This window comes from Otolemur garnettii, unplaced genomic scaffold (genome assembly GCF_000181295.1).
Source record: "Otolemur garnettii isolate 467f Iridium unplaced genomic scaffold, OtoGar3 scaffold00097, whole genome shotgun sequence".
NCBI lineage: Eukaryota > Metazoa > Chordata > Mammalia > Primates > Galagidae > Otolemur > Otolemur garnettii.
Window position 1 is genome coordinate 3058808 of NW_003852492.1, and position 25572 is coordinate 3084379.

The 25572-nt window shown below is 44.8% G+C and overlaps 1 protein-coding gene across 1 annotated transcript in view; it reads left to right on the plus strand.

Annotated features, from left to right (window-relative positions):
- Positions 1-853: 853 nt before the first annotated feature.
- Positions 854-25572, plus strand: part of BARX2 (BARX homeobox 2) — a 62605-nt gene continuing 37886 nt past the window's right edge. The window contains exon 1 of the mRNA XM_003795899.1: positions 854-1089. Coding sequence (XP_003795947.1) covers positions 903-1089 — 187 coding nt within the window. The 5' untranslated portion in view covers positions 854-902. The remainder of the gene's footprint in view (positions 1090-25572) is intronic.

The window sequence follows — 25572 nt, forward strand, 5'->3', positions numbered from 1 at the left end:
TTAGTTACCATTTTTGCAGTTTTTTATTGGTGTAACGGACTGGTCCCGGGTCACTTATCGTTCGGGATCTTGGAGAGGCAATCAAATTTGCAATGTCGGCGCAAATGCCCCGCACTCAGAGAGCGCCGGCCTGTCCCGAGATGCGGGGCTGCGAGCGGAGGCCACGGTCTCTGGAAACGGTCCATTCGGGGAAGGAGAAAGGCACAGCGGTTCTCGGGAGCCGCCCGCTCTGTGGCCCGCAACCAAAGCGGGCCTCGGGGAGGACTAAACTTATTTCTAATAAGTGCCCTCCTTTCTGGAAGTGCCCTCTTGCTGGATTGCAGGGGTTGGGGAGCCCAGCCCGCGAGTGGCAGGGCAGGCGCTAAGGTGCGCTCGGGGGACTGGGAGCGGCCGGCCCAGGTCCTGGCGGCGGGTGGCGCGCGCTCCCCGCACCGCGGGCACACTCGCGCGCACTCTCCTGCTCATACACCTGGAGCTCGTCCCAGGAGGGGGGCGGGGAGCAGAGCCAAAGTGAGTGTCTTAAAATAGAGAGCCAGGGGGCGGAGCGCGAGACACCGACCGGCGGGAGGCGGCGAGCGAGAGCCGCGGGGCGCGAGGCGCGCAGGTCGGCGTCCTGGTCGCGCGGGCGGGGCGGGTGGGCGCGACGCCCCTCCGGCCGCGGGCTGCATCGGCCCTGCAGGAAGCACGCGCTGATTGACAGCTGCGCTGTCCCAAAAGGGCTTGGCGAAGATGCTGATTCGCGGGTGGGTATAGACGCGCAGCAGGCGCGCCCGGTGCCCGCTCCGCTCCGCGAGTCCCCGGAGCCCCGCCGTGTCCCCTGCTGCCGAGGAGCGGGGCTCGGGCCCCCGTCGGCGCCCTAGCCTCCGCGGCCCCGGCCGGACTGGCGCTCGCCCCGGCTCACCATGCACTGCCACGCCGAGCTGAGGCTGAGCTCGCCCGGCCAGCTCAAAGCAGCCAGGCGGCGCTACAAGACCTTCATGATCGACGAGATCCTCTCCAAGGAGACCTGCGACTACTTTGAGAAACTTTCCCTCTACTCCGTGTGCCCGTCACTGGTCGTGCGGCCCAAGCCCCTGCATTCCTGCACCGGTAAGACGCCCCGCTGGGGTAGCAGGTGCGGCGGCTCTCAGGCCAGTGCGGGTCGCCTTTGCTTTCCCACTCCAGGGCGAGAGGAAGGAGTTAAGGGGGTTCCTTTCCTGCGCTTCTGCAAGCGATGGGCATTTTGAAGGGCCAGGCAGGGTACGGGTCACTTGGAAACAAAGTAAAGGCAGCCTCGGGGTGGGCTGATCGTGCGCTTCCTCCTTCCTGGCACCGCTGTGGTTTTCTGTCAGAAAGTTCGAACCCTTGACCTGGTTCAACACCTAAATCACTCTTTCAGGAAGTGGTGGTGTGAGTTTCAACTTGAACTTGGCGGCCTTGCTTCTCACTTTGAGTTAACTTGCCCAACCTCCCACTGTCTCCCCTGGGGATTTTACAGGTAAATCAGTATCCGAGGTTCTCATCAGAATCCTGAATTCACTGAACTTTGCTTAAAACGATCTCCCTTTGGGAGATATTTCCGGAGCATGTTGTGTTTGTGGCACAAGCTGACTTTAAGTCACTAAAAACATCGCTGACCAATAGGAAAGATAAAGAGAAATTAATAAGTATATTATTTACTACTGAAGTTAATCTATGAAAAAGTCAAAAATACTTTGCGTTGAGAGAAGCTCCAAATTTCCAGGTGTCTTGGCATTAATAGGAGTTAAGTTACAGAAAGGTGGTTATAGCAAAAAGAAAAGTTACTGACAGTGCTTTCAAATTTTTGATTTGGAATGCTTTCCAAACCAAAAGAACCTTTGAGGTTATGTTTGTTGCATGGGTGGCATGAAATAAATGAAATTGTACTTAACATTGCAATAACGAAGTGAAGAGCCAGCAGTGGTTTTGAAAGATATTTTTGGAACATTCAGGCCAAAAGTTCTTAGTGCACAAGGCTTGGAAGTCCATTTTCTCTTTGTTCCATTGATAGCCTCTATATATTTATAACCAATAAATATATACACAAATGACAAAGTTCTTTTAAAATCGAATTGTTCCTACCTGTGTTTAGTTATGAAGTTAACTATGTTCAGTTATTTATTTTTATAATTTTTTTTTTTAGTTTTTGACTGGAGCTGGGTTTGAACCCACCACCTCCAGTATATGGGGCCGGCACCCTACTCCTTTGAGCCACAGGCGCAGCCCCAGTCATTTATTTTTAAAATTAATTTATCCGTAAGGTAGAATTAAGCCTGGTATCCTATAACCTTGTAATACCGAATTTTAAAAACTAAGAAATCTATGAAATCAGGAACAAATAATTTTTAGAAACAAGTTAGATATCTCCATGTTGATACTTTTACATTTTTGTGTAGGCGGTGTGTGGACACTTGGATTAATAGTCCACATATACATGGAATAGGGGAGGTAGTCCAAATCTTGTTTTGAGTTTGCTAGGATAACTCAAATCCCTATGGGGAAAAAGAGAGGGTCTGTCTCGGTCATATGCACTGTATGTGGGAAGCTCCTAGCACAAAACGGAACAACTTCTCCTAAGCACCCTTGGTATAGTCTAGTGCTTGGTGCCCTTGTTAACTTGAAGGCAGTTTTTTTTGGCTCATGGGAGTCACAAAATTGGATCATAGTAGAAAACATGTCAGAAAAGGAGTAATTGAACAGCCTCAGAAAGTAGTCATCCAGCCAGTCAAGGCTGAGTAAGTTCTGTTTATTGAACCTTGTGTGGGAAGTAAAGCAGATGAAAATAAAATGATTCATATGTAGTTTTGCGAGTGTTAAAAGCGAATTGCCATAGATCACGGACTAAAGTTGTGTGCGGTCTTGTGCTTTTAGCGTGATGGCTTGTGGAAAAGGGTGGTTGTTGGCAAAGGTTTTCTCTCCCTCTTGTTTCCTCAGACTGTTCTTCTGCAAACGTGTCGTGGTTTTGCTCTAGTTGAGAATTAAAATATAGAAACTAGGATTTGCTGGTGGAATTAAACCCATAAAAACTGGCTACAATAGTCCATACTTTCAGATCATAAGCCTTCAGTGGGTTTACAATTACAGTTAAAGCCTTACACGTATTAGATCATGGGAATCCCATTAGTGACTTCTCAGGGGTTTTGCAAATACCATACTTTGAAAGCATTTTTTGTTGTTTTTAAGTTCAGGATCAAAAAGATTGGATGAATATAATCTTTTTTATTAATAAAAAAATAAGTCGCTGGCTTCTGTAATGAACCTATAATTTCTTTTTCTTTTCTTTTCCTTTTTTCTTTCTTTCTTTTTTTTGCTAGATAGAGCTAAATGTTTAGCACTTTGGTAGAGGCAATGCATGAAAAGTTCAACTCAAATGAGAGGCATAAATTGAAGTTAAAGTTACTGAACTTTTTAAACCTTTTGTTGGATGATTTATAGTTTAAGTAACTCACAGAAGTGAGCTGTGTCCGGTAAAAACATGAAAACTACAGGATATAAAATGTGCTGAAAAAATAAAAAAAGTGACCAGTGTGCATAAGTTCACAAAACTGGAGTGGAAAGAAACGTTTTAAAAACTTGTATATGATGAAGTGGTCTGTGTTGTTTATATTTAGCAATCCAAATGTCAATTTATAATACTGAATTTCCTCAGGCAGAAGAGTAAACTGAGAGATGGAAATATTTTCAATCAGGCAGATAATCAGCTGACAGTAATTTATTATTAGACATCCTAATGTTGATGAAATCCTCACCATCCAAAACTTGTTTATTTTAACAGGTCTTTCTTATTTAAAATGCAGTAATTTTAGATCTATAAAGATGTTTCTGAATTTCTTCGTTTCCCAGGAGATCATGTAAATCGCCGTAAGAGACAATGAGTAAGGGAATCCTTTCTTTCTAAGCCCAACTACAAGAAAGTTTATTACTACATTTAAAATAAAATTTCAAAAACCAAGCCCAAAGAAGGCCTCTGTTTGAAAAAAGTTTTGTTATTCTGGCCATTGGAAAGGGGTGGATTATGTTTAGAGTTAATTTGAAATATGACAAGTTAGTCTTATTTTTAAATCTGTTAGCAGTTATCTCCTTCGGAGTAGAAATGTTTTGCCATTTGGAAATCAGTAACTATCTCTCATAAACCTTAGAAGTTGACTGTGACCAAAAAGTCCAAAAATGGGTGCATTTTAGGCTCTCCTAAATACCATCATTCACTGTTTTCTCCCTTTGGTTGTGAGGTGAAAAAGTCATTTGAGCAAAGCTGACTTCTCAGGATGGAGGAGCTTGCAGAGCCGGGAGTGTCATTTTGAAGTCTCCGCCTTTCAGTCGGCCCTTTGGAAATCAGGGGAGTTTCTAAATTTGAAGGGTGTTTAGGAAAAAAATTTTTATAACTTGCTTCTCCAAAAGAAGGATGTAGCATTTTACCCTAAGGGATTTCATGAGAGGATACTGATAAATGAACCTAAGGTACTAATTATTTACAATTTATTGTTATTATTTATTCTTAATCTACATTTAATACACATGCACATTTGGGGAGAGGTAAGCATAGATAGTTGGGTATTTTACAACCTGTGACCAGTACTGGACTTTTAATTATTCCACTAAGACCTGGTGTCTAATTTCTTGCCCTTTCTTTGGCAGAGGGGTTCTGCTGGCCCTGTCACCTCTGTCTGACTGTCAGTGGTCAGTACTACAGAGCTGATGGTGGACTTAGAGCTGGACGGGGACACAGAGACCACAGGGCAGTCTCCTCACATAGGACATCGTTCTGCAGTGTGTCAGCGTCATTGCTGTCTGCTCTTGCTGTCACCATCCTCCTTGTCAGGGTACTCAAAAATCAGTAAGACTTTTCCAGTTTGGTTACACACCCAGGATAAACCCGCAGTCACACCCAGGGCACAGTCAACCAACCAGTTAAAGGGGGAATTTGGGGAAGGGTGTTTATCTTAGGAGCAGCATTGAGAACATTTTATCCATTGGTGGGTCCAAGAGAAGCAAGTTCTTAGGGGTGGTGTCCTTGAGTGCATTTTTATCACAAAGATTGAGTGTCGTCATCCCAGTGAAGAATTGCATGTGGTGCAGACGTGGGGAATGACGCGTTTGGGGGTTAGGGAGGCAGCTACTACTTCTCGGAGTTGGCAACTTGGGATACTTCAAATCTCAGCTCCGTCTTTGGTCTCTTAGTCAGAGACCCAAATCCGTAGGATCTTGGGAACCTGAGAGTTGGTCACTGGAATGTTAATGGAGAAACATAAACCAGGGTCTGGGAAAATGATCATTATCAACAAGCATTTGTGTTTCTGCCAGAGGCACGGAGGCTTTTATTAGCAATTACTCATGACTGCCGCTTCTGTTCCCATTCTAAGGGCAAATAAATTGATGGGTGCACAGGAGCTAGGACTCACTGAGGGTCAGAATATATATTCTGAGCTCTTTAGGGATCCTTAGTGGTTTCTCATCATACCTAAGTTTTTTTATTCCTTTGTTAAATAAGATGCCATGGGGGTCCTTAGGAGTCAGTTTTAACTTGTGACTGGTTCATCAGCAGTGTCCTCCTTGGCTCTGATTTCTCTAACAGCAAATAGGAAAATGATTGGAAATTTTGTTTATGAGTTCAAATGCCTTTCCAAATGTCTATAACTTTCAGTATCATTTAATTCAACAAATATTTATGTTGCTGGGATTGTCATTGAGTCCATTATTTTTAGGGTGTTTTAAAAATTGCTCTAAACTACTTGTAGAACCACTGCCAGACTTTTCTTTGTTATTCTCTAGAGCACATGACAGGCAGTTTGGAATTGGTATAGGAGAACATTTGGACAGCTTAATACTTTTGCTTACCGTGTGGAGTTTTCTCTTTGAACTCCACCTGTTATCACCAGCAAAGTTGTCAAATAAACTTTGTTAACTGTAACTCAGATAAAACTGTGTGTGCTTGTATTTTTAAACTCTTTTATGAGGCTGATTTCCTAAGGATCCGCTGGTGTTCCTGCTGGTTGTATTTCTGCATTGAAGACTGAATTTGTGATATAAGCATGGACAGTAGAAAATGGTTTCAGCAGACTCTAGGAATCAAAGAGAAAAGATGAACAGATCCCAGGAATCTATAAGAACAGCAGTAAGGACTGCAAAAGGTTGTTTACATTATGAAGAGAAATTAAAAGGTAAAAAGAGAATAGGGAAAGAGAAAAATCATCTCTAATTCTTGAGGCCACTCGGGTTCAGCCGTGTAGCACAATGCCCCTCTCAATGGCTGTGCAGAAGCGAAGGTGGCCTCTGAATTCTCTCATCAGTTCATGGATAGTAAATGGCTGAAGCTGCTTCCTCTGAGTCATATGCCAGGGCCTATTAAGGGGTGAGACCCAGAGCCTGAGCTCTGCTCAGCATTTAGCATTCTCGTGGGGGACTAAGAAAACATAACACTGGAAACATTTTTAGGTGTTTTTTTGGAGACATTGTCTCACTCCATCCCCCTGGGTAGAGTACCCTGATCACAGTTCACAGCAACCTCAAGCTCCTGGACTGCAGAGATCCTTTTTTTGGGTTATTTGTACTTTGTTTTGCGGTCAGGCAGGAGGAGTAACAGAGATGAAAACCTAGGCAGGTCAGATGGTCTGAGGCTCTCCAATTTGTATTAAACTTAGGAACTCTGGGGGGGTGTTGTGAAGCCTCAACCTACACTTGTCACCTCCTGCCCCAGAGTCACTTTAATGGCTGTAAAGTTTGTGGGTCCTGCTCAGCCCTTTGGCCAACTCTTAGCTGGAATCTGGTTAGAGGGCTGCAAGGACTTGGACAGCATGCATAGATTTAAGCCTTATTTTGTGCCCATTTCGGGGAATGCAATACTATTTAATGCTCTAGGCTGTGGCTCTGGGATGGGCCGCAGCTGGATTAGCGACTTTCTACTGGAGAATGTGTGAGGCCTGCAGGTGCTCACAGGACCCTCATGAACCACTCTGCTGAAGGTGGCACACCTCTCTGTGAGCAGCATGATGAAGAGAAAAAGAGAAGGATTGTAGGGGGGTTGGGGTGAAGACTCCTAGCTGCAGAGAAGCCCGTTGTGGAGAGGCAGGTTGGCCTGCCTGGAGGGTGCCTGCCTCTGGTGTAGCTGCTTGAGAGGTTGAAATGGTGGTTTCTCCTCCTAACTAGGAAGACAGATTTAGAATTAGCATTAGGATTTACTCATAATGGGGTTCAGACCTTGACTTTGTTGGCGGCATTAGCAAAATAAATATGCTCCAGGAAGAGAGGTCTTTTGTTTGTTTGTTTGTTTGAACCAGAGAACCTTTGCAAACCCTCAGGATTGCATTTATTTTTATTGCGGTTTAATAACAGTTAGAAATAGAAAAGTCTTGTTAAAATAAATGCTCTGAATGAAAGCACAGTTAATTTTCCATTACAGTATCTAATTACTCATCATCACCAGGGCATTTTTATATGGCAATTTAACTTCTTGAAAGTGAAAACTTGGCACAGGTTTAAGGAAGAAAGCCACGCACCTAGACGGCTATCAGACGACGGTCTAATTATGTTTGGGCTCAAGTTGAATCTGCCGATTGCTCTGAAGAGGAGGGGAGGAGAGAGGGCCTCTCTGTCCGTAGTAGGGAGAGAGTGGTCTCTGTAGTGCAAGTTGAAATTGAGGGAGGGAGATCATTCGGAAGATGAGGTGGTGTCTGAGTCCATCTGCAAAGCTCCTGCCAGTGCCCCATTGAAGCTGATGTCAGGGCTATTTGAAAGGTCTGGAGGGCGGCTCTGTGCACATCCTGAGTCCACTGGCAGAGTTCATAAAGACGGGCACAGCCTTCCCCCATGCACAGGTCACAAGGAGCCATGCCGGGAGGGCGTCTGCACCAGAATAAACGCATTCCATGGCTAAGCACCGTGCAGTGAGATCACAGTGTCCAGGTTACCAGCATGTCCTGATGAACGGTTCTGTAGATATCGGGGCTAGAGATGTTTCACACTGGGCCTTGAGCAGGACCGGTTGCCACCCAGCTGATGTCAGTACCCTTTGTTCATTATTTTTTTTTTTTTTTTTTTGAGACAGAGCCTCAAGCTGTCCCCCTGGGTAGAGTGCTCTGGCATTACAGCTCACAGCAACCTCCAACTCCTGGGCTCAAGCGAGTCTTCTGCCTCAGCCTCCCAAGTAGCTGGGACCACAGGCGCCCGCCACAACGCCCGGCTATTTTTTGGTTGCAGCCGTCATTGTTGTTTGGCGGGTCCGGGCTGGGGATTCGAACCTGCCACCTTAGGTGTATGTGGCTGGCGCCTTAGCCGGTTGAGCTATAGGTGCCGAGCCTTGTTCATTATTTTTAACAAAACCCCCACTGGTACGATGATTGTTATTTGGCTTTTCTTATTCAAGGATCACTTACAGCCTGTGGGAAAATGAAGACTTGGACCTATGGAAATTCATGAAGTCACGGTTGTATTTCCGCTTCAGGACGTTCCTGGCGATGGAAGCTCCCTGATGCTGATTAACCTGCCCCCATAGCCAGCCCCCCTCTCTTTCCAAGAGTCTTTTTCATCCTGTGCCTTAACCATTGCTGAGACCCAGGATAATGGGCAGTTCACAGCGTGGTCACAGTCAAGTGTGGACTGATGGAAGTGTAACTTTGGTCACTCTCAAACACATAGTTGAAGCAGTGTCTTGGGGAATTGACCGCACATTTCCTAGTGGTCTTTTATAAACACTGCAATACTTATATTATGTCTTCTTGCCTGGGAGAAATATCTTGGGCAAGGAGAATTGTTGAAACTCCGTTTTCTGAGTTCTGCAGTATTTATCTCAAGGTGGCCACTAGCTTGGGAGCAGTGCAGGGAACCCTTTACACCCTGAATCTTATTCTTACTCATGTGTGTAACAATAATAGTAACAGACTTTATTTTTAAGTGCCTGACATATAATAGGCACTGGACTAAGTGCCTTTTGATCAGCTTTCAAACATCTCTAAGAGAGGCTCCTACTTGTAATCTTAGCCCTCTGGGAGGCTGAGGCAGGTGGATCACCTGAGCTCAGGATTTGGAGATGAGCCTGAGCAAAAGCAAGACTCATCTTTACTAAAAATAGAAAAACTAGCTGGGCGTTATGGTGGGTGCCTATAGTCCCAGATACTTGGAGGCTGAGGCAAGAGGGTTGCTTGAGCCCAGGAGTTTGAGGTTGCTGTGAGCTGTGATGTCATGGCACTACTCTGGGTGACCCAGTGAGACTGTGTCTCAAACAACAAAGAGAACAACAGAACACAAACAAAAATCCCTAAGAGAGAGGTTACTATCTCCACTTCACAGTGGACTTTCCCCAAATCACAGGATATAAAGAGCGCTCTAACAAAGCAATAAGAAAAAAGGCAACCAGAAAAATGGGCCAAGGCTGCACCGAGGAGGTTCAAGGAAAGGAAGGCCTGGCTGGCCAGGAAACCTAAAAGGATGATCGCTCACGCTCACTGATAGCCAGGAAAAGCCCAATTAACACGAGGCGCTATCAACATGAGGCGCTATCTCAGAGTCCTCAGGCCAAAATTAAAGAATCCAACAGTGTCCGTTGAAGACAAGGGTGTGGAGAAACAGATGTTCTCCAGTGATGATGGGGGAGTGTCACTGGTATGATTTCTTTGGAGAGCAGTTCCGCGGCCCTCGGCAAAGCTACAGACATACAAACCCTACAGCTTGGCAGTCCCACTGTGGATGTGCCTGGGGAAATCATTTCATGTGTGCAAAACCCTCCACGTTAAGAAGGTTCCTTTCTGTGTCCTTCAGCCTAGTGAAAAACCTAAATCAATCTAACTGCTCTTTCAGAAGGAAAAAGTTTAAAATAATATGTCCTCTATTTATGCAATCAAATTCTACGTGGTGATGAAAATAAGTGAACCGTGCATACTTGCATTAACATGGATAAATTTTAGAAACCCAGTGATGAGAAGAAGAAAAACAATTTGTGATTGATACATGGAATCTGACAACATTTGTATAAATTATTGAACATGCAAACTCATACTACATGCTGCTTAGGGAGGCAGGGGCAGGGGTTGGGGAGTGCTAACTGCAGGTTTTTATTTTTCTATGTAACTATTTTATTTATTAAGAAAAAAGGCCCCATGCCCATGTGGTTAAGCATTACAATGTGACAGAACCTGGTCATGGGTACACAGATGTTCTTTGTACTTTTCTGTATATTTGAAATTTTTCAAAACATAAACATTGAAAGTGATAGTGTATGAGACCACACATATCCGTGAAACCCTTAATCTGGCGGAACTTTTGATGGCTTCCTTAATAGCTTTACTAGACTAAAACAGAGGCTTTTAAACACAGAGCTGGTTGTACATCGTCTCACAGAGGGGAAATAAGAGCACTTTATGATCAGGCTGTAACAACCACTGTGGCTGCCAGAGTTGCTTTGGGGTCTTACTAAATTCCCTGGCTGGTTGGGGGTGTTTTTTGTGACCAAGATAACTACTGCTCTGCTAGCAATGCTTTGGCATTGGAGTAAATAGTCTCTGAGCTGGGCACTTGCTCTTGAAGGAATTTCTGATGAAGTGTTTGACCCTCTCCTCCCCATCAAATATTCATCAGTACTCATGCAGAAGAGAGTCCTTAAGGTTTTTATTTTCTTCTTGATGTTTAAAATCCTAACAAATTGCCTTTGGTTGTATCTTGCTTTTGTAAGTATTTGTTGATAGGGCAATATACTGCCCTTAGCTTTCAACTGGTGGTCTATTGATATGGGAAATTTTATTTACAGAAATTGTCTAGAAAGGGCTGTGATAGGATACCATAGCGTCTAAAATTGTTAAAGTACAGCTTCTTAGCATGGACGTGGAATATCAATGCTGCCGTATTATCTAGTTCTCTTTATGTTCCATAATCACGATTTGATTTAAGAACGTGTTCACTGTGTGGTATCAGGGATTGTTGGAAGGGTCGAGCTGATTGTAGCAGTCCTGTCGAGAGATGTCTGCTCTCGGGAGTAAATGGCTGTCCTGTCATTTGGAGGCGTTGACCTAGACCACGGTACTCCCCAGTGGCAGCTGTAATAGCAGGTGCTTTATTTAGCCCATCTCAACAGCAAAGACATTTTTCTTTCCTCTGCAAAATAGTCCCAATTTGGAATGTTGCTTTTAGATCTTTTGGCAAAAATATGGCCTTTGGGGAGTTCCGTGTTTCTCTTCCTTAGTGTGGAGGAAAAGTTCATACAGTGAGGAGTTTGCCAGACCACTTCCCCTCCCTGACCACTCTGCTTTGCCTAAACACACAGGAAAGAAACAAATCCAAGCCCTTGGACCCCCTGTGGCCAGGAGCACTGGCTGCCAGGCTGCATAGCCAGGGGATGAACGACCACATTTAGGGCATTGTAGCTCCACAGTCATGACTGAAAGCATGGTGGCTGCATCAGATTTGCCCCAGATTGTCAACGGGTTGCTGGAGAAGGGGCCTTCTGCAATTTATCTTACCCAGAAAGCCGCACAGGACGCCTGGAGCCATTTGAAGGGCCTGAGACTGTCCCCTGTGTCTGATTTTCTTGGCCACCTGCATCTCTCTAGTGAAACCTTATTCTGAATAAAATGGTCTAAGCTCACGGCTGTGAATGGAGGAAATATTATTCAGAAATATATTCCGAAGAGCTGCCGTGTGACGATGTAAGTTAGAACAAAATAAGAACTTCCTCCTGTGACCCACCAAAGTCTGCTTGCTGGCAACACATCTGACAGATGCATCTTCAAATCCCCTCTGGAACGACTTGGAGAAAGACAAGCGACCGTTTAGGATACTTAGGGTAAATTGTAAGTGTATTTCACTGAGAGACAGAGAGAAGAGAGAGAAGAGAGGAAGATATTTTAATATGGTTCCAATCTGAGTCCTTTCTTTTTTATAACTAAAAATTTTACTGAAATAATTGGTAAATCACCCCAGAGCAGAGTTCTTGGGAGAGTGTTGTTAATTTTGTTATCCCTGGATATCATGGTGCCTTATTAATGCTTTGAGCATGTTAGACAGCTGTGTACATTGGAAGCCTGTTTCAGCCTTCAGTGTAGAACACAGCTAAGGGAACTGGAGTCCCCCCTTCCTGCTTCTCTGCTGGGAGGTGCTGGTAGATGATTGGGTCTTAGGGGGGTTGGAATAATGAGTTGCCTAAAAAGAATGTATTTTGCTTCTTACGGAGCTGAAAATGGAAACATCAACAATCAATGGTAACTATGTACCAGGCCTGGCCCTGACTGTTTGTGTTTGTAAATGCACTTGACTTGAAGTAAATGGAGACACTGTAAGAAATACCTAATAGTTCTATTATCACTGCTTTGCAGGAGAGGGAACAAGTGAAACTCAATTAAGCAACAGCAACAGGGTCACGTGAATAAATGGCAGAGTGAGATTAGAACTCACATCTGTGATAAAGTTCTGTACTGTGTTTGAGTACATGGAGGTGGGGAAATTAGAACTCAAGTCTGTCCCTTTTGAGGGGAGGGAGAGTGATTGGTGGGGTCACCTCTATGGTTTATCTTACAAAGGTACAAGTGAATCTTTCTAAAAGCAGAATATGAACATTTTAACTCAATAACTAAGAAAATGACATGAAGGTTATGTTAACCAGTTTGATGAGAGTATTTCAAAATGTATATGAAAACAGCACACTGTACCCCATGATTGTATTAATGTACATAGTTATGCTATAAGAAAAAAAAAGTCTGGCCCTTTAGATATAGGCTCCATATTATTTATATCTATACGTATGTGTATATATATATGGTCCAGTTAATGTGTCAGCTCTGTAGGAATTTATTTTTTGAACCTGTTACACATATTTATAACCATTTACTGTGTGTCAGGCAGGTTCATTTTCTGCGAGGCTTTGGGTTTCTGAAGGTGAATTCCAAGAGGCAGTGGGGTCTTGCAGGAAGGGGGGTCTTGCAGGAAGGGGGTGGTGGGAGGCTGCAGACCTCTAGCTCTCTGCTGTGTGACCCTCAGCTGACTTCACTCTCCGCAGGTCAGTGTCCTTGACTGTGTAGCATTCACTAAGACTTTGGTCACTGTACTTCTGTGAGCTGTGATTCTTTGCATAAAGGTTTCCCCGGGGAGTCCAGGCGGAATTCTCATTCATTCATTCATCTCCTCTCATGAACTAGAGAGAAAATGCTTAAAATCTAAAAGCCACCCAAATGTGAGGGTTTAAACACTTGGAATAGTTTTCATGGAATACTCAATATAAAATTCAGTGGGGAAAAAAAAAGTCTGGCTGTTTGTTTGTCATCACTTAAAAGGATAAGAGACTAATTTCTCACATTATATCTGGCCACGCTGGAGTGGGTTCTGGGAATCTGTTTTCCAAAAGCTTTCTCTGTGATTATAAGGAAAAGTCAAGTTCAGGAACCAAGGGGAAGTGTAGACAACAGCTTAAACATGAGCTTGATGTAATTTACACCCATATTCAAACATATGAAACCGTTTGGGGAGTGGTCCTACTGTGTGTGCGTTCAGTTAGATGGTCCTGGGTTTGTTTGTGTGACCGTAGGCAAGTCACTTAAACTCTAATACTCAATTTCCTCATCTGTAAAATGAAGATAATAGGTTGCTTGTGTAGGTTACATGAGGTAATGTATTTAAAACTCTCTGAGCCTAGTTCCTGGTAACAAAGTATTCAGTAATTGATAGCTTCAATTAAAAATAATTGTCTTGGTTGACTGAGGCACAACCCTTTAAAGAAGATTACTATTATTGATGAATTAAACTCAAGACAGATTAAATATCTTAAAAAAAAAATCACTTTGCTCCGGGGCATTCTCCTGGGTTATGACAGCACCCTGGCTGCCTTTTAAGGCCCTGTGCAACCTGGGTGGTCTGTCAGTTGTCTGAGTTTCAATCTTTGTGAATGTGTAATGTCATTCCTCCCACCTTTCTGCTTTATGAATTCAGAATTTTATAAATTCATAAACCAGTGGCACAAACAGGTCCACGCTATAGCATCACAAGATATGCTTTGTTACTTTATTTTTTATAAGAGTTGCTGAGGAGGAACTGCCCCTAGGAAATGTTTCATCACAGGGCTCTGAGATTCTCAAGAACTGTCCTAGAAAAGTGGCAGAATTTCCAACACATTTGATTTCTAGAGTTAGGGATAGTCTTTTCTTTTGGCAGAGAATGAGAATTCTCTTTTAAATTCTCTTACTGAGAATCTTAGTTTAGAGCACTGAGAAGAGAAAAATAAGGGAGCTGTTTGAGAGCCATCGTTCTCCTACCATGTACTGGTCGGTGATTCAGAGCAAGCTCCACGTGAGGCCTTCCCACTGCTGGTGGGGTTTGCTTTGGCTGGGCTGAGTTCTGAATGGTAATGACAGATGGCTGTTGTGTGGCAGAGCAGCCTGAGGACGAGTTCTGCATGGATTTTTCTGGAATTTTGTTTCTCAGCTGATCATTGGATCATATGAAGTTTAGTATATATTGGTGGGATACTTTAGTTGGTGAGAAAAATTTTCTTGATGAGGAATTCTTGCCATTTGTGTGTGAAGGAAGCCCCGGAGGACAAGGCTGTAGCTGTTTGTGATGGGTCGTCATGTGGGGCACAGGGGCCAGTGGAAGGAAACAGGTGGGATAAGACTGGTGGGTGTGTTCTCGTGGGGCTGAGGGTACGCTGTAGAGAGAGAAGACAGACTTAGTGGCCTGAGGTCCTCAGAACCACAGACTCTGCATTTTCTAAATTGTGGGCAGAGGTCTCAGTTGGAGATATGGATCTTTGGCAGCTGAAAGAGAGTATTTTGCTAAACCTATAGATTCAGGAAAACAAAGTGCGTGTGTTTGTCTGGCAGGAGGGGAGTGGGCAGAAATGGGGTGGGGGTGGAGGAGGGGCGTTGGCAAATCGGGAGGCCGAGTTAGGATGGGAAGCGAGTTAGTCACCTGAAACGTGGATCCTGAAATGCTTCCTCAGCATTTATTATCCCCAGAAGAAAAACAAATTTAAAACAGAGGATGGACGGTCTCATTTGCAAATGGCTCTCTGAGTACGTGCCTATTTTCAGGGGCGTTCCTCGTAACTTGACAGCAGCCAAGGGCTTGTGTTGGGGCCGAGGCCCGCCCAGCTGCACGGGTAGCCCAGTTCCCCTGTGTGTGGGTGATGCATCGAGGGATTGCGCCATCCTGGGTCACAAAGGATCATTATGGTTGTATTATAATACAGTAATGGAATTCACAGCAGCACCACACAGGAAATAGTAGCACCTGACCTGAAGAGGCAGCTTGGAAGCAAGTTCAAGGTGGAAACGCTGTCAGAACGCTCTTCTTCCAGGGACGCATCCTGTGATGTTTCAATGACTCAGTTTCTGCTGTTGATAAAACGCAACGTACGTCCCCACACACTGATTAGGGATATCGGTTTATCACTTTGAAAAGATAAAAGTGTGCTGAACATGTAGAGGCTTAATGGGAGGACACCGTGCAGGCTCCCGGAGTTACGTCTGTTATTACTGTGTTTTTGCAGACGGGGGTCAGCCAGATCTTGCCCCTTGCCAGTTTTTCCACTGGCATGAGCTACAAATGGTTTTTACTCAGCTTGAGAATGGTCATTTAAGAATTTATTAATGATTGAAAAGAAACCAAAAGAAGACAATGTCGTGACCTGTAAAAATTATGTGAAATTCAGATACTGGCGTCTGTACACGACAGTGTCACTGTAACACACAGGTTGTTTCTGTGTTGTCCGGGGAGGCTTTTGTGCTGTAACAGCAGAGGGGAGAAGTGACAGAGATGGTATGGCCCATAAAGACTAAAATATTTACTCTCTGGCCCTGTATAGGAAAAGTTTGGAAGCAGAGCCCCTCAGTTATGAAATACGGTTATTACTAATCCACAGCCTATGATATCATTCCAGGCTGCAAAAATACCTCCTTTGATCCGTCACAGACCGGGGTTCTCTTGTCATCCCGTGATGTGTGAAAGGCCTGAAAGTGGAAGTTGAGTGGGGAATTTTGCAAGGACGCTCTTAAATTGAGATCAGGCTCCTGGCTCTGAGGATACATTTCCAAGCCTTTCTAGAAATAACGCAAGGATTTTCTGTACTGACAGAGGGGTCAGAAATGTTTACAAGTAATGTGACTGGAATTTAGTAAAGTGGTTTTGGGACTTGCTCTGCTGTGCCACCCTTTGCTAGTTTTTTCAGAGGAATCTGAGGCTGACAACTGACGAGAGGCTGGAAGCAGCAGAATTACTGACGCTTTTCAGTTTGAGGTTTGGGTGACAGTTTATGGGCTTCTTAATTGACTTCAACTTGTTGCCCATCCCTAGAAATAATAGCAACGATAATAACAGTTACGCAGTCTCATCCGCACGGCCCCACCTGGAAAGGTTTGCTTAGCCGGCTAAAGCACTCCATTGGATCATCCATTCTGTGTGGAAATGTAGGGGACTGTGCCTTTGGGATTCTCAGCTACGCGGGGCTGGGGGCTGCCAGGCCTTTCAGGAGGGAGGACGCCTGATTCTCTAGCTGCCCAGTTGCTCTTATTTACATTCAGGCACTGGGGCAAGGTGGGGTTTTGTGTCTCCAAGGCAGCCTTTGAGCTAGTGAAGCCCACTGGGGGAGTGAGAAATGTGAAATTCATTTCAGAGGAAGAAATCATTAATGTTGGTAGGTAAGCTTCTGCCTCAAAGAGACGTACGTGTAGTACACGCTACACCTGATTTTCTTACTCCCAATCAAAGATGATGCTGGGAAAACATGAACATCAGACACGCGTGTAACACACACTACACGCTGGCCCTGTTCTGAACGCCTCACACCAAGTCACTGGATCCTCCACAAGGGTGTGAGCAGACGTTGCTCTTCCCGTCTGAGGGGTGGAAACAGATGCCGGGAGGTAGAGAGATGGACCTCCTCTGGGGGAGAGAGTGTGGAAGAGGAAAGGAGATGACATTCTGGCTGTGCAGAGATCGACTTCGTCAAGGGGCCAGCCTCTGGTCTCTGCAATGCTCATCCAGAAGAAAACCTGCTCAGAACAAACGGCCGGAGGAGCAGAGGACAAATCCAAACCTTGTCACACTCAGGGAGCTCTGCTGCTCAGCCGGAGCTTGGGCTCAGGGACTTATTTTGAAAAGTGTGATACAGAGTACAGAGTAGGTCCTTGGCAATATGTTTTGAAAAGTTTTGGATTTTGTGATTGCTGATTTGACTTTCCTGATCTCGTTCTTTATTGCTACGCCATATAAAGTATCCAAGAATGATGAGAACATCTTGGGTTTTTTTGGTTTTTTTTTAACTAAGTACGATGTGAGTGAAGCCCGAGGAATGTATTCCTGTCCAGAGCTGCAAAGTCGGTTAATGGCAGGGACGCAGCTCTCAGTATTTTGTAGATGATGCTTCACCGCCTTAGGTATTGTTCCGGGATGGGTATGATTTAAATAAATGTCATCTTCCTGTTACTATTAAAAAAATTAAATACTGGATAGGGAAGAATAAAAGAAAAGATTTTAATTTTATAAGAGGTGATGAATAACTGTACGTGAATAGTTGCGTATACCCACAACTAGTTTAAGAAAAAGGACGTTTCTTCCGAGGTTGCCTGTGAGTGTCCCCTGCCGCTGTCCCCGTGCTTCCCCCATTAGAGGTCCCCAGGATCTCAGTTGTCTGTCTGTTCATACTCTGCTTTTTTTTTAGTTTTGCCGGCTGTTTGTATCTGTGAATCAGATGTTGTTTCTCTTTGCTTGGTTTGAATTTTGTATAAATGTCATCATACCAAATACATTTTTGGTGACATGTTTTTTCTTATAACATCATAGTTTTAGGATTCATATTTGCTTGCCATGTGGAGCTGACGTCTGTTCATTATCACTGATACACAGTGTCCGGTGTACAGGGAAGCCACTCTCCACCCCCTCTGTTATGGACCCTGGGTTGTTTTTGTTGCTTTGAACATTCTTGTTAAAATTTTTTTAAACCAGTGATTGGCAGGACTCATTTAAATGAATTAGTTTTTCTGTCAGAAGAATGGTTCCACAGTTTAGTGCAAATTGTTATATCTATTTGTTGAGCAAATAGATGTAGTTTCTATTTTGGGACACATACTACCTATTAAACGTGTTTATTTTTAGTTGCTTTTTTGGTTAGTTTTTTTTTTCCCCCAGAGTTGAGCAATGATTGATTTATTTCTTAAAGCAGATCAAGGCATTTATTATAAAAAAATCACTGGAAAAAAATGCTACCTAATATACTGTTAAAGGTTTTATAAATATTTAACAAAAAATTTAAAATATTAATTTTAGTTAGAATGTGAAATACTTTCTTCTCTAAATTAAACATTATTCTCTAGAGCAACAAACAAATAATATTGCATTTTATAGGCAAGATGGTCTCTACCCTAATCATGTTTATTTGTACACTGGAAAAGAAATACTCAATTCTACTCATTTTTCAAGGTAAAAAAACCCTAAGAGCCTTTTAAAATACGTTTAGGGCAGTCAGGAAAGTATGGTCCATTTGGATTTTTCAATTTTTCTTTTTTTATTGGAAAGAAAATCAAAGCCCCGAGTAATGAGTGACTTGACAAAGATCACACTGAGGCCTGCTGTGCCCTTGAACTACAACTTCTCTCAAATAACTATGACTCTGTAGTGTCACATCTAAATTAGAAGCCACACAATTCTTTTCATAATATTCTTTTGCTTCAGTGCATCTTAATTTGAATATTTAATATATTTTAAAAAACCAAAATCACTAATATAAAAATCTGTAATGGCAGTTTGAGGTTTGGATTTTAAACTTGCTTCTCTCCATGCTGATGGCTGTGCTGAGCCTGGAGAGATTTTATTTAGTTCCCAGAGCCTGGTTCCCAGAATCATTGTCTTACAGCTGGGCTGCCATCAGGGGTGTTGGAAAACGGGCACTAAGCTTGGAGGTTCCTGCTGTTGTGTCAACAAATAATGGCACAGGCCCCTGTCTGAAAGCTTGTCCACAAACTGTCCCAGGGCTGCCCCTCTAAGAGAGGGCAGCTTTGCAAGGGAGATCTGAATGAGGTCATCTGGAGTAGACTGGGCTGGTGCACAGTGAGTCCTGTGAATTTGGGGGTGGATGGGAGGCTTTTCATGCTCTTGGTATCTCCCCCGGCCCTCCTGTTGTCACCCCACCAGTGCCATGTCCAGCCGGCTCCCTCTGCCCCATCCTGAGACAGTCGTGATTTGGCATGGCAGAAATCTACCCCTTATACTTCTGCAGGGCTGCTCAGCTCTCCTTGTGCCCGGGCATGGATTTCAACTTTCTTCTCCTTTAGGAGAATCTCTGAACACTAGAACCTGGTTTAAGAACTCAGCAGGGGTTGCGATCTGCCAGCGTGGCCCCTTTTCCGCTCTGCTGCTCACTTGGTGACTTTGCCGGGCTGTAGTGCTTTCCCGTCCTCAGCTGTGTGTGGGCAGAATAACACTTGTGCATCTGGGTTTGTTGGGGAGGCTTGTTCAGGAGATCTCCTGAATCTTCCGCAGATGAAAGATTTCATCACTGAAAAAAATAGAATCCTAGATGTTTCTTTGTGCTTCTACCTGGGAAAGCCAGGGCACACGAGCTGCAGGAAGGTGGAGACGCTGGGATGGCTGGAGTCACACCCCAGCCTGCCTTTCCCCAACCCCTGCAGTGACTGCCTCTCCTTTGGAGCTCTGCGCTTCCTTCAAGCCAGGGTTGTGCCACATTCATGTTTGTGCCCTGTGTACCAGCGTATGTTTTGGCAGTTAGTGGGTGCTAAAAATAGTGTAACTTTGAACCTTACTAAACTCCATGGTGTTCCTTTCTAATACTTTTCTTACTGTAGGCATATGTCAGCGCTTTTTCTGAAAAATTGAACTTTCTCCTGTCTGGGGAGCTGGTGGCTCACACCTGCAGTTTTCAGATGTGGCTGCTTCCCTCCTGACATATATTTGGGGGGGGGGCGTGGCATAATAGGAGTCACACTTAGTGATAGGCTGTGTTATCTGGAATAATCAGCTCCAGTTTGAGAATTTTTAAAAATAAGGCCTTAGTTTTAGATAATAAAGTAGACCTATTTTTTTTTTAATTCTCTGAATTCATATCGATTGTACATCACCATAAGGATAATAGTTCATTTCAAGTTAATCTGCCCATTTGGGTGGGGGGGGTGGGGTGAGACAGCAGCTGTTAACTGGTACATAGCAACTCTTCACAACAGCTTACACATGAAGAAGGAATTGGAGTAATAGAATATGCTGGAATTAGATGAGGACAGGACATGGGATTTGAACTTGTAGTAGTACATAATGACTGTGTCTCCAATGACTGGGACAGAGTCAACGATGCAGTAAATTCATTCTCATTTCATGGGAAATGAGAAAGTGGAGATTATGTAGCCTCACAAAAAACTTGGTTTCTAGTTTAAGATTTACTCCTCTCCGTGTTGAAATTTGTTCCTCAAAGTTGTAGGTGGGGCCAGTGGGAGGTCTTTGCTGGGGGGGGATCCCTCATGAACACCTTGGTGCTGTCCTCATGATCATGAGCGAGTTCCCTGTTACATCCCTCCCCTGAGAGCTGGTTGTTAAAAAGAGCCTGGGACCCCCCCCCTTCTCTTCTGTCACCTCCGCACACACTGCCCCCCACTTCTGCCATGCCTGGGCGCAGCCTGAGTCCCTCAACAGAAGCAGATGCTGGTAGCCCGTATCTTGGGCAGCCTATAGAACTATGAGCCAAATAAGCCTCTTTTCTGGATAAATTACCCATCTTGGGTGTTTTCTTTACAGAAATACTAATAGACTAAGACATTTGGCTAAGGTAATAAAGAGAGAAAGTGTGAGGGATGGATATAAGTCCAGGAGACACATTTTTATTCTGGCAGAGACTTGAGCACCTGTTTTGGGGTTTAAAGGAACGTATAGAGAGATTGGGGTTTATAAAGTAGTTGGGTAGTGGATGGAGGGCTTGGAGGAGACCAGAAGGATTGAAAAAAAGTTGCAATAAAGTGGCTTTATCTTTTCAGGCTTCAATAATTTGATCATGCAGTTTTGTGGTTAGAAGGAGGGGGAATTGATTATTGATTGACACAGGTGTGTAGAGATGAGGTATCAGAGAGTCACTAACTCTAGCCTGTGGTTTATACAGAGGACTCATGCAAAGTTGATCCATTTGGCCAGAGCTACCCAGGGCACCTTGTAGGTAAAGGCTCATGATACATGGAGCAAACATTTAAAGAAATAAATGGCAATTTCAAGCACACACAGTTGATATTTTTTAAGAGGAACAACACATACCCTTACACAGAAGTGTCTGAGTGAATGTAAATCACTGCAGTGGGGCTTCTGGGACAGGACTGCTGCTCCACAGGGGTGAGGCCAGGCTCTCAGCCACATCTGGGGGTTCCTTTACAGCCCCGTTTAGCAGGAGCAGCCTGCAGCTTTGGGGCGCACGGTCCTGGTTTGGATTCTCAGCCTCACTTCGTAGTGTGTTAGCTTGGGCAGATGACTCAGGCGCTCTGAGCATTTGTTTCCTCATCTATAAGAAAGGCCAGCTAATACTAGCCGGGATCCTGAGGGTGAATAAATGAGGTGCGCGTGTGAACCGCTGTGAGCACCACGCTGTGTGGATGTGGGGAGCCTTCAGCAGCTGCTTGAACAGATCAGTGATTGAATGTAGACACCAGTGTGTCCGTTTAATGTTGAGAAAGGGCTAAGAACAGGGCCTTTTCCTGTCTGGAATTTTATAAAGAGAAAAATGAACTATTTATGAAAACACGGTTATGAAATTTAATCTTTTAGAAGTTAAAGGAATCATTTCATTATGTTCGTAAGTACTGAGGAGACTCCAGTGGTCACTGGGCTAACGGGTCAGTTAAATTCTGTTCTCAGGTTCCCTGTATATTGTGTAAAGGAGAAATGATCCCTTAATTATGATCATTAACATACTGCTGATTGGATGCCCACAGTATACAGGACACCATTGTAGACACTCAGGGACACCCAAAACCAGTGAGCAGCAACCACAACCCCCTGACCTTGACGTCTGTCAGAAGGCAAGACACTGCGGGAAGGAGGCGTTGAGGACCCAGCAGTGCTCAGTGAAGAGGTTCCCAGAGGAGGAGAGTAGTATTTACAAATCACTTCCTTATACAAATGTGTGTTTGGAGAAATTGGCACGTAATAAGACCTTGGTGGAAGGCTAATTGTATCTTTGAAATAAGGTTTAGTGTCCTTGAGTTGAAACGGCCTTACCTGCAGCTCTGCTGCTTTGCAGAGCTCAGAGCTCAAATGGCCTGTTTAGCCCCCTTGGGTTTCTTAGTCAGGAGGTAGCTGTTTGGAATAGTGGACAATGTCCGTTGTTTACTTAGAAATTGTCTCTTCCTTTCCACTACTTCTTGCTTACAAAACAGGTGGCGGCTATATTAGGGCAGGGGTTACAGACAACTTTCAATGACGGACATTGGGCGATCCCTGCATTCAGCCATATCTAAAGCCTTGTGTGAAGTCTGGGCCCGTCTGTGATGTCGAGGGCACTGTCATCTTTCAGCCTTCATTCCTGGGCCACTGTTTCCCAACCTGCCCTCTGTCTTGGGCCACCATCCCCTCTGGCCAGTAACTTAGTCCTTACCCTGTTTCTCACTGAGATGATCTTTGATTGGTTCTGTTGCAGTTGGAGTTTGGATCAAATAGCAACTGATACTTTTCTGAAGGTACAGAAAGGTCACTGGGTATAAGGACAGCACCAGAACAAATTAGGTTCCTGCACCAGAAACTCACTCTGAATGATGATTTAAGATTCTACAAGAAACAATCAGTATCCATTTTGGCCTGACATTTCCAAGAAGGGGAACAGTCTTGACCCACGTCCACATGTACTGCCACGCAGCCATCTTGGTACAGCTCTGACTGCCAGTGCCACGTCCTGCAGTAAGGCCCAGTCAGCCTGCACAGGGCAGCGAGGAGGCTGCCGGCTGAGACGGTGAACAATGCCTCATTCACAGGTTACAAGGGCACACCTGTCTCATGTGCCAACCAAAATGGTGCTGGGAATCAAAGCCACCCTACAGTGACATTTAATCACCTTGCTTCAGGTGATTAGATCCAATTAAGAGGGTGACACATAGCAGAGGTGGGGAAAGAAAACAGAGGCGTCAATCTTTCCCCCTTGGCCTAAGAGAGAAAGCACGAGTTTGCTGTGTGCCTGCGTCCTGAACCCACTTACGGAGGCTGGATAACCTTTAGCGTGCCAGGTGACCTTTCTGGGCTATTTTTCCCTCCCCACGCGGTTCATAAAACAACAGCCATGTTGCGTGCGCCGTGCTCCGTGAGAATAACGTTGTCATAACAAAGCTGGTGGGAAGAACTTTTCTTGTCTAAGCCCCTGTTACTTTGTGTTTCATTCCCGGGAAGACACAGCCTTTGCATTTGGTGTGAGCTGTGGAAGGAGGGTTCCGACAGGTGCTCTTGCCAGCTTCCCGGTGGAGGAGCCGTTCCGAGGGCATCAGCCTGGTTTTGATCTTGCTCAGATGGAGGCTAGAATGGCGCGCGCTCTCAGGCTGGCTGGGGGCCGCTTTGATCTCGCTGTGCCTAATAGGAACCAGAGAAGAGAGCTCTGCCTCTAAGGACAAAAATAAACAGAGAAGCCGAGTTTGTGGACAGCTGCATAAATGATGCAATTTGGAAGTATGCACAAAATATGCGGGTTATGTACACGTTCACACGTACATCCCCTTGATGTGTCTGTTGCATTCTTGCGACCATCGCTTGATCTGAGAGAGATTTCCATCTGATGCAATGGAAACCCAGTCCCTCTTAATGCCCTGAGGGGTTTAAGACCTCAGAGCATTTGGGCAGAAGCATTTCTTCCCCTCCGTGTGGCTCAATTCTGAGACATCCCAACTATACAACTACAATATATTAAAATAACCCTTTTTCATATGCCAAGAGTAGGCTACTGACACTCTGGAGGGCAGGTAACTTGAGTTGATTTTCTTTTTTTTGGCTGGGGCTGGGTTTGAACCCACCACCTCTGGCATATGGGACCAGCACCCTACCCTTCTGAGCTACAGGCGCTGCCCTTGAGTTGATTTTCTAGTAGAGAAAATGAGTTTGGATCATATCTTGGATAAGAGTTGGCCTGTCTCATGTTCTTTCCTCCACTGCTCCCTCCCAAAGAGCCCTTTCTTGGGAAGCCATCGTTCCTTCATTCAATGGAGCCCCACCTGCATCCCCACACCACCTTTATGCCTCACCTCTGATCCGACTCCATAGCTGTGGAGTTTTTATTTTTTGCCTATCTCCTTGCTGACACCCTTAGTTCAGTCCATTATCATCAGGACTAGTAGTATAATAGTTCCCTACCTGATACAAAATAACTTTACATTCAAAGAGGAGAGAGGAAACTTGATTCTTTTGGGAATACACAGGGCGGAATGGGGAGTACAGACCTGTACCCGTTAGGCTCTCAGGAAGACAGAGGAATTGGTGGCTTTCAAAAGGCAACAGAAGTTAAAAGTTTAGCACTTTGGTTTTGCACCCTGATGCTGGCCTACGCGTACCTCCCACAACGCTTCCTCACTGCCCTGTCCTGCGCGGTTTCGTATTTGCATCCCTGTCCTGATGTCCCCCCCTCACCTAGAACACTTAATTCCTTTCTCTGCCAGGAGGTGAAGTCCTTCCTCTCTGTTACTCAGAGTCGATGTCCTGTGCCATCTCCTTCCTGAGCACTGGAGGCAGAAATACTCTCTGCGCTGAATTTCTATTCCTCAGTCCATCTGTAGTCTTGCTTTAGACCCACCTCTATATTACTGATCCATTTCCTTCCTGGATTATGAATTCCTGGACAGACAGGTTTTTTTCCTTGCAGTTTTTGGCCGGGGTCGCGTTTGAACCCGCTGCTTCCTATATATGGGGCTGGCGCCCTGTTCTTTGAGCCACAGGCGCCACCCAAAGAGTTTTTCCCTTAAGACGTATTTGTTACCTACAGAACACAGCGCCATGCATACGGTAATTCTAAACCAGTACTTTAAAAAGGGATGGTACTAAGCCGTGATAACCACACATTCATCTAAAATCCTCTGCCCATTTTTTTTTTTTTGAGACAGTCTCACTTTGTCGCCCCTGGTAGAGTCATAACTCACAGCAACCTCAAACTTGGGCTCAAGTGATTCTCTTGCCTCAGCCTCCCAAGTAGCTGGGACTACAGGCACCTGTCACAATGCCCGGCTGTTTTTAGAGATGAGGCCTCACGCTGGCTCAGGCTGGTCTTGAACCCATGAGCTCAGGTGATCCACCAACCTCAGCCTCTCAGAGTGCTGGGATTACAGGTGTGTGCCCGTTGTTCTAAGCCTAGATATAAGGAGGTCTTCAGTACAAAAAATGGCATAAATCTCAGTGAAGTCTCACAGTAGTCCTCTGGCATCATGGTTAGTTTTGTTGTTGTTGCTAAATCATAGCTGTGTACATTAATGCAGTCATGGGCTACAGTATCATCCTCACTTTTGTCTTCATCTCACAGTTTAGAAAAATAGGACTCAAAGAGACTAATTCTCCGGGGGTCCCCACCTTGGTAGTGGGAGAGTCTGAGCCCGTGGTGCCGGGCTGTGCTGGGCCATGCTGTACCTGGGGCCATCTCTCTGCAAGTGCAGGGTG